Source organism: Halichoeres trimaculatus, unplaced genomic scaffold, assembly GCF_033239565.1.
Source record: "Halichoeres trimaculatus isolate MK-OKI-2021-1 unplaced genomic scaffold, fHalTri1.1 fHalTri1_scaffold_20, whole genome shotgun sequence".
Taxonomy (NCBI): domain Eukaryota; kingdom Metazoa; phylum Chordata; class Actinopteri; order Labriformes; family Labridae; genus Halichoeres; species Halichoeres trimaculatus.
This window is the reverse complement of record NW_027437198.1, coordinates 9778417-9787827: the sequence shown is the minus strand read 5'-3', so window position 1 is coordinate 9787827 and position 9411 is coordinate 9778417. Positions and strand designations below refer to the sequence as shown.

The following is a 9411-nucleotide window of genomic DNA, read 5'->3' as shown; positions in this document are numbered from 1 at the left end:
TGGACAGAGCTTTTGCCATCACATCTCCAACCCGCTTGAATTTTCTCCCTCCTAACATCCATAATCCTGGCTCACTTACTTTGTTTAAAAACCAACTCAAAACCTACCACTTTTACCTTGACTCCCTCCATTACCTGTCTTGCACAACATGTCAAACATTTTTGAGCATTATATCAGTCCTATCAATCAATATTATTATTAATTATGACAGGGAGTGCTGTTTAGGTGAAATATATTAATATAAAGAGGCTGACATGTAGAAAAAACATTATAATTATCAGCACACTGTGGCTATTGTTGATTGAATCACAGCAGTGCTTGACTTTAGAAAATCACCCCTTGTGTGATACATTATAATTAAGAACGAATTGGACAGGTTTCTTTAAACCTAGACAATTTCAGACAGATTAATAAAGGAATCTATTAATTTAGGTGTGTTTACAGCTTTTTGTCAGTTTCTTAAAAAAAAATGACAATCCTGAATTGTGGATCTTGTGGTACCTGAAGACATGAGCATCCCCTCCTCTGTCTGTAACCAGGTGAGTGTGAGATGTATAAAAATATGTGAAATTCGGGTCAAATAGAGATGAAAGTAGGTAAAAATCTGGTTCTCGTTCAAGAGGAGGGAGCCGGATCTGGAAGTCGAGTCGTCCGAAACCAACACAGCAGCAGCAGAAAACGAGGAGGGAGGAAAGGAAATAAGGAAGGAAGGCAGGAGCACTGAAAGGGTGGCAAGAAGCGAGAGAGGAAGGAGGGAAGAGAGGAAGGTAAGAAGGAGGGAGGAGAGGAAGGTAAGGAGGAGGAGGGAGCGGAATTAGTCAGTGATAGAGGGGAGGAGAGGAGGCGAGGCGGCGGGTTGTTCTGCCGAGGTGGACGTGGCGGGTCCGGCGGAGGGAGCTACAAGTGACGGCCAGCAGAGCCGAGCCATGTACCGGACCAAGAACCGGACCCCCCGCAGGTAACGTACCGTTGTCCCCGCCGTGATCCCCCGTCTGCTGAGGCGCTTTTTTTCTCCGTTCCTCGGCTCGGTTTCCTGCTCTGTGACAGACCCGGACCCGGAGTGTCGGCGCGGGCTCGGTGCAGCTCTGGACGCGGTTGTCGTTTTTTTGTGAGCCGCTCCCTGCTGCGCCGCGAAACGCATAAAGAGGCGCAGTCAGCGGGGCCGCTAACCTGCTTTGCCCCCCCTCTGCTGCTTCACTCCCCGCTGCACTCTCACTTTCTCCCCCATGCTAACACCAGTTAGCCCCGCTAGTTAGCTTAGCGGGCTGCCAACGACGTTAGTGTGATAAACAAGATGGCCACTGGCTAGCCGTGTTAGCAGCTAAACATGGCATCCTGCCCTGTCTTTGTATGTGAGAGCTGTGGATTTAAAGACGTTTCTGTCCGCTGTCAGGTTCAGTTTGCACTCTCTGTGACAGGAACACGGAAAATAAACCGTCCTGCACGTTAACAGGATGCTGAGGTGGGAATGTGAAGCTGACAGAAAATCAGATTCCTGCAGTCAGTCTGCGTGGCGGCTTGAAAGGATACCTGAGTGTTTGAGGAGACAGACAGGTAATCTCAGCCGCTCAAACTTCACATTCACACACTGAGCACAGCGGGCAGACAGGAGGCTGCAGCCCGAGGAACAGACACTCTGCTTCGGCTTCACTCACAGGGATATGCCGCAGTATTTGTCTTTGAACTCTAGCTGCGGATAGAGACCAGACTGCAAACTTTTCTGTGTCTGTGTTTGTGGGGCCGCTGCAGAGCTAACAGAGGAGCAGCAGCGGTTGTAGTAGTGGAGGCTCAACTGTTTTATGACCCCATTCACACTGTCTCAGTGCAGAAACTGAACTTGCTGCAGAAAACTGAGCTTTTTCAGAGAGGTTCGTCTCCTCCCTCTGCTGGAGGAAACTTTGACCCTTAGTTTCTTAATTTTAGATAATTAAGGTCGCAGGTATCTTTTCTATTAAATACTCTGCTGCAGGATGATCAGTCTATTCTTCATGGCTAAATCTTAATGCAAATAGAAAAAAAACAACTTTTAATGTGTTGAATAATAAAACTTGAAATGTTCTGTTGTAGCTGTGTATGCATACTTGGTCCAGACCAGCAAATCCTAATGCAAGTCATACAAAAGTCCCAACAAGCTGTATTGAGTCTAGAACATGTGCTGAACCAGGTCCCTTTTTTTTTTTATAAGAGTTTAGGCACAGCCTCAGGCTGGCTGAAAGTTAAAGACTGCCTCTCTTTTTTAAATTCTCAGAAGTCTTTTAAATGAAATTGGTATAAAGTTTTGAACGTCTGTTGTAGATTTCATCTGCCTATGGTGCAGAAACAAGCTGCAAACGCTAAATCACATCCCCTCCTATGGCAAAGTCTAGCCTCACAGGCTCTGATGATGCTGAGTCTATAACAAAAAAGACCCCCCAAAATGCAGTTCCCCATCCTAAAATCAAAGGTTCTGTGGGTCAACATCTCCTCCCCTCTGTCAGTTTTTTTCTATTTGGCTGTCTATCAACACCAAAGTCTCACCTGTGTCCTCTTCTCTCCCTTCTCCATGCATCTCCTCGTGCTCCCTGTCCGCAGGTTGGTCAGGTGTGGTTGCTGACACCAGTAGGCATTTGTTGGATTCCCCGAAGAGTTTCTCAGGGACACACCCCCTACCCCACACCCCTCCCCTCAGGACGCATCAATTTCTTTGGAAGGACCCGGAGGAGGAAGAAGGTGTTGACCCAGAGTGAGGTGAGGAGGGTTAGCTCCGCCCCCCCACCATGACAGACTTAGAGAGTGAGTGTTTGGGCCTGGGGATGTCCTCTGAATGTGGCTCCCCTCCGCCATCTCTGGACTCCTCCCTGCAGGTGGACTGCGGCCCAGGACCTGCCCCCTCTGCCCCAACTTTGGCCCTACTCTCCTCTGACTGCCCGACCCCGACACTCAGCTCGCTGGCGGCGGAGATTGCTGAGCCGCTGGTGATGCTGCCTTGCGTGAAGAGCGAGCCCGAAGATGGAGACCTGGAGCCCATCCGTACTGTGGATCTGTCCGAGATCCAGCCGCTGTCCACCGCTGAGCTGGGACAGGACCAGATTAAGATGGAGATCAGTGGGCTGGACTACATCAAGTCAGAGCATCTTGGCCACCATGGGAACCACCACCTGGGACACTTTCACCACGGGGACGTTTCAGAGCTGGACTACAAGTCACACTATGAGCCGAGCTCTGTGTTTGACTACATTTCCCAGGTAAACATCCTTCGCAGTCTAGCTCAAACTATTCTCCCCGCAGAAACCAGATCTGATCTGTCCCTGATGATCAGGGTTCAGTCATGAGTGGATTGTTTGAAGTCTCACAGAGCAACAAGAGGAAGTCAGGAAATAGTTTCAAACCAAGACTCTCCTCCTTAGTAACTCCAAATGCATCCATAAACACACTCGATCACTGCGGTGTTGTACGTAGAGCTGCTGCTGACCCTTTTGTTGTCTGATTATTTTGTAAATCAAACCCTTCAGTGTGACTGTTTTTAATTTCTGGAAAATTAGCCCTCATAAAGCAAGATCCATCTGGGTTCAATTGGGGTGAAAAGTTAGACTTCTTCAGACATAAACCAAACAGTCTGCTGCACAGTCTGGACCTGATCCTGACAGAGGATCTGATCCTGCTGAAATCTTGAGCTCATCAAGTGACTCTTTAAATCCATTTAAACAGAGAGCCGCTTACAGCTCTCTGCACTAAACCTATACAGACTAAAGTGGAGGAGATAAAGTCTGTCAGACCAGGGAAGATCGCATAGACTCTAAGGCTCGATCTCTGCAGGTTCAAAGCTAAGTTTATTTACATTTAAGGAGGAAAGAGTGTGAATATGACCAGGTTTGGTTTGGACAATTTTGTGGTTCAAGGATTAAATAAGGCACATAAATTTCACACAGATAATATTTCTCATGTAAGGTCTTGCATGTTTTCTTATCTTTCATATTAAGAAAGAGCGATGATTGTAATATTTAAGAGCCAATCATAACAGCAGGCTAATTTATGTTCTTCAAAATACGAACCAGGATTAGGGATGGGAATTGAAAACTGCTCCCTGTTTAAAATCGATAATTAATATTTCAATCCATCAATGTTATTAGCCTTTGAGTTTAACGATTCCCTCATTGATTCTCTACACTATGCTGGAGCTAGATAGATATCTTAGCTTAGCAGTAATATATCGTCTTTTAAGAAAACTCTGATTCAGGATTTTCAGCTTGAAGTTTTATGGAGAACTAAACGCACAAAGAAATAAAAATGACTCTCAAAGTAGATTCCTATTTAATACAATGTGGTATAAATCTCCTTATTTACCAAAAACGATAAACAAAACAGCGCTAGCTTGATTTTAATGTGTATAGGAAATTGCATTGGTATGCTAGCAGTTAGCATACTTTGGTATAATTTTGGCTTCAGAAGAGTATTTCAGCTTTCATCATAGAAACATATCTCAATCACTCTTTGTAAAAATACTGAAAACTCCAAAGGTCAAAATCCTTACTGGCAAATGAAAGAAGAAATACATGCAGGCTCATGGCTGGCTTCATAACTAAAGCCTGGCTCACACTACAGGATTCTCGCCCTGATTTAACCCAGATTTGGCCCTTCTGACAATTGGGGAAGAAATCTGGTCGGGGGCTAAAATCAGCCCCGACGTTCGGCAAAGATTATCTTCTAGTAAGAGGGGTTGACAGATAAATCTTTAGCCCCAAAATTGTCTCACAGACTCGTTGGAGCCCCGATAATTTTCAAACATGTTTGATATTTCTCTGGATGATTACAACATTCATTCTCACTGAGGATGACAACAGCCAAGAGAGAGAGAGAGAGAGCCCCCTTATAAGAGACTGGAAAACAGACTACACACGCAGGCTCAAAGTGAAACTGAAAGGCTCCGGGTCAGCTGACTGCGCGCTCCACTGGCCCACTCCAGCCAGTTCAATAATGCCTTAAAAAGTAACACATAATCACACCATTTTCATACAGTAGCAAAATGTTGTTTTATCAGTGATCGGTGTGAGATCATGCAATTATTGGCTGATACAGCAACAGTTTCACCTCTGTCCCTCTGCGTGCGCATAATGGATGAAAGGCACCGCTGCAGACAGCTCCACTTCTCTCTCCTCCTGTCCCACCAGTGCGTTAAAAACCTCAGATCAAACATCTGAGCACATGTGGTGCATCACTCTCTCTGATCAAATAATCTTGGTGAAATCCTGTAGTGTGTGCTGGTCAGTATTTTCCAATCTTGTGGTCAGAGCGTGCTCAAGATTTAAGATGATCTGTGAAGATTCTCCTTATGTGTGAGATACAACCCGATTTCAGAATCTCACAAGATTTTTAAATTCCTGTAGTGTGAGGCTTAAAACAAGGTTACAAACAACTTAAAGTAATGCTAAAACCACCTCGAGACACTAGATGGCCTACTTAAGTCAATAATATATTACAAAACAGTAAATCAACATCATAATGTGCAATTTTTATTTTTTTTCTTTAAATTTACGCCCTGAGATATCCAGATCCGGTGACCGATTACATATTTATTCACTTATAAACTCAGTTTAGTTTTGTTGACCCAGAAAACCAGTAAAGATACTTTTTGTTCAGAGGAAATTCACAGGAGGAATTGATAAGGAAATTGCTAAAGAATCGAATCGATAAGGGCATTAGTATCAATACAATCTTATCAATACCCATCCCTAACCAGGATCAGGATTGGCAAATCAATAAAGTTGAAATGGCACCACAAAAACATCAGAGGCAGAACTTCTGGCTTGTTTTCGGTCCCTGGGAGCTGTAATGTGAGGGGATTCATTTATTCTCTTGTGTGTGTTTCAGGTCACAGACACATTGGAGTACATAAAGTCAGACCATCATGTGGACCTGCAGTGTTACTACACCGAGCTTGGCTCCCTTAAGTGTGAGTACCCTGACTCTAACGGTATGCCGGGTCATCACAACGGCCTCGAGTCGATCCACATGGCAGAGCTCCGCACAGAGCTGAACAAGCTGCGGCCAGACGCCGTGCTCCTCGATGGCATCGGTAAACTGGAGCCTGAGTTCAGTGGTGGAGGGGCACTGTACGAGCTGCAGCCAGCCCAGGGCGGGAAGACAGAAGGGTCAACGGGGAGTGGAGCAGGAGCAGGAGCACCCATCCCAACAACCAAAACCCAGAACCCAACAGTGAGGAAACCCAGGAACATGCAGGGTGAGAAGCCGTTCTCCTGCACCCAGTGTGGAAAGAACTTCAGCACACTGGGAAACCTAAAGACACACCAACGCATCCACACCGGGGAGCGGCCCTACACCTGCTCACAGTGTGGCAAGAGCTTTGGCCAGGCCGGAAACCTCAAACGTCACCAGCTGATCCACACAGGCCAGAAGCCCTATGTGTGCGCTCACTGCCCAAAAGGCTTCACCAAAGCCGACGACCTGCGCTCACACCAGCGGCTGCACACCGGCGAGCGGCCGTTCATCTGCGTCACCTGCGGGAAGAGTTTCGGCCAGTCAAAAGAGCTGAAGGCTCACCAGCTGAGCCACACGGGTGAGCGGCCATTCTGCTGCCAGCACTGCGGGAAGAGCTTCAGCAAGGAGACCAGCTACAGGAACCACGTGCAGATCCACACGGGCGAGAAGCCCTTCACCTGCTCGCAGTGCGGAAAGACGTTCAGCAACTCAGGTGTTCTAAAAACGCATGAGAAGATCCACTCTGGGGAGCGGCCGTTTGGCTGCACGCAGTGTGGGAAGAGCTTCGGCCGCCTCGGACACCTAAAGGCACACCAGCAGATCCACACTGGGGAGCGACCGTTTGCCTGCCCTCAGTGTGGGAAGACATTCAGCCAGTCCGGCCACCTCAAAGCTCATGAGCAGATCCACAAACGAGAGCGTGGGGACACGGCCAGCAGCAGCAGCAGCAGCAGTGTTGGGAGCGACAGCAGCTAAAATTGACTGTTTAACACCCTTTAACCTCGCGCAAAAACACACAAAGTATTATCCTCTTTTTTATGAAAACATATATAAACCTTTTCCTTATCAACCTTTTCTTACATTTTCATACCTTTTGTGCTCTTTTTATCTGTGGGCAGGGTGGAGTTTGACTCATTTGCTCTTATGCAAGTGTCTGTGTGTGTGTGTAGTGTTTGTGTGTCTGTGTGTGTGTGCGTATGTATGGCTATTCTCTGTAAACTGGTCTGAGTGTAGAGTCCAGGTCCCAGGACTCACTTCTGAGTACTTAATGAAACACAAGCACAAAAACTGCAGTACCCCAGTCTGAGTACTTTCTGTTTTATTTCCTGAATCAGACCAGCAGCTTCAGACTGAGCAGGACCCGGTTCACTGAGAAACCAGCTCAGTCTTCAGTGTTTCTAAAAGCTGTACTTCATAGAGAGTATATATACATGTCAGAGGCAGTGAAGATACTTCACAGTGACGTGTGTGTAAAGTTTTGAAGTTGTGTAATGATCAGTAATGCTGTTCATTTCTTTCAGTCAGTGTTTGGCTGATTTCCACTCATCGATCCAGGTGTACCTGTGCCTGGATCAGCTCTGCAGGAGCTCTGACACAAACAGATCTGATGACAAATCTTTCACCTGGTTCTTGGCCTTGAATGACTCAAACTTAATCTTCCTCCAGTCCAAGAGGAGGTGCTGGTATGCCTCTGAAAACATTGTGTTCACATCAAGCAGCATTCTCTGCTTTGAAAATATGAGGCACCGCTGGAAGTTGTAATGCTGGCTCCAGAAGAACTGGTAACCACATACACACCAAGCCAAAAAAGACATTTTCACAGCAGAAATGAACATGTTTACAGCTTGGTACAAAAATGTCTCCCAAACGAACGCCCAATTTCTTTAGCGGCACACACTGTACAGGGGGTGAATGTTTTTTCCAGCTCTGCAGTTAAGAAGATATTAAGAACGCGAGTTTCCCCAATCAGAGGTTGAGTTCAGCTGATTGACAGGCGGCCACCCTATTGCTGTTACATTTCCAATGTGGCCCCTTTTAAAAATTTGCTTCAAAACTCTGTTTCAGAAATAGATGGGTGCTGTACTGGAGACTGTGCCCGATTATTATCCAACTGTGGTTCACATCAGATGCAAATATAATTTGCTTCCTTTATTCGTGCGTATTTGAACCATAATTCACTAATTTCTCTTCAGCTCATATTCAAAACTTAGGATTCTTTTTCTTTAACCCTGAGCTCCTTTTATGAAATAAAAACTGTGGATGTTTTCAGTGAACAGGGTCCTGGTTCAGACTCCTCAGTATTTGAGTACTTTAAGTACTTTTCAAACTCTGCCAAGCATAAGTGGGTACTTATTTTGGAGTACTTGCTGCCAGTTTACGGACATTTCCTTACAGGTGTGGGTACCTGCAGGTGTACACTCTGTTACTGTACTGTCAAAAAATCTGCCGATATAATTTTGATATTTTTATGGAATAGTATTGATTGATCAGGAGGCATTGATCGTTTTGTTGTTGATATTGATAATCTGCTGATGACATTCCTTCAAATCATTCCAGTCACATGATGAACTCCAACAGGACCAAACTCATCACCGCCCCTCCTCCTTCAGATCGCTCACTGTGTACAAATCTTCTATTGATAACGTCATTCCTAAAAAAATTAAAATGAAAAAAAAAAAAAAAACTGCAGCAAAAAAGAGCAAAGCGATGCAGCATCTTGTACTGGAAACAAAATTATTAAAGAAACTAATGAAACCTCTCTGTTTGTCTGGTCTTGTTTTTAGGTTTTATTGAAAACATATTTATCAAAACAAAAATTTAACTGTAGCATGACTTTTTCTTTAGTTTTTGCAGTAATTTTAACAAGAATGGAAATGCAGAGAAAAGAGATGTAGCCTCTAAGGAGGTGCCAAAAAAGAAGCTTAGCAGATTCTCTAATACCTGCTTCAGTCTGTCTCCTAAAGTGCATCTTTCCCTATAGAGGGCTTTCACAGTTCAGGTTCCTCAACCTAATCTTAAACAGGCCAGCATGTTCAGACCTAAAAAATTTGGTTTGGAAAAAGGTTTTAGTTTGTGTGATCATCTGTTGCCCCAATGTGTTTTCTCAAAACCGGGTTCCGGGTCCAACTTTTGGAAAAATACAGTTTTTTACAGGCTATTTTTCCATTTTTTATGTGCACTTTTTATCGGGGGAAATTAGGCCTGTATTTAGCCTCTCACCAAATGGGCCGTTACTCCACAAAACATAGCCCCCGGGCTCTGAAACTTCTAGGGTGCGTCCGTGAGGTCCCTTGGAGCTTCCCCAGTGGGTTTTCTCTGAACTGGGTTTTGGGTCCGATTTTGGGAAAAACGCATTTTTTTGCGGGCTATTTTTCAGGGGGAAATTTGGCCTGTTTTTAGCCTTTCACCAAATGGGCCGTAACTCCACAAAACGTA

The 9411-nt window shown here is 45.2% G+C and overlaps 1 protein-coding gene across 5 annotated transcripts; it reads left to right on the top strand.

Annotated features, from left to right (window-relative positions):
* Positions 1-619: 619 nt before the first annotated feature.
* Positions 620-8728, top strand: LOC141809747 (uncharacterized). Of its 5 annotated transcripts, none has more exons than XM_074696924.1 (4): positions 620-767; positions 2572-2727; positions 2844-3224; positions 5848-8728. In XM_074696924.1, the coding sequence occupies exons 3-4, from the start codon at positions 2958-2960 to the stop codon at positions 6949-6951; spliced, it is 1371 nt and encodes a 456-aa protein (XP_074553025.1). In that variant the 5' UTR covers positions 620-767; positions 2572-2727; positions 2844-2957; the 3' UTR covers positions 6952-8728. The 5 variants fall into 5 exon arrangements, with proteins under 5 accessions (XP_074553025.1, XP_074553023.1, XP_074553024.1 ...); XM_074696923.1 differs by lacking the exon at positions 620-767 and adding an exon at positions 781-958; XM_074696922.1 differs by having other exon boundaries at positions 743-767; positions 2572-3224.
* Positions 8729-9411: the final 683 nt, after the last annotated feature.

Bases quoted from the DNA above. Each gene is read 5' to 3' on its own strand.
- LOC141809747 (XM_074696922.1), top strand. From the start codon at position 2,757: ATGACAGACTTAGAGAGTGAGTGTTTGGGCCTGGGGATGTCCTCTGAA. The intron at 3,225-5,847 runs GTAAACATCCTT...TGTGTGTTTCAG, and splicing joins TGTTTGACTACATTTCCCAG to GTCACAGACACATTGGAGTA.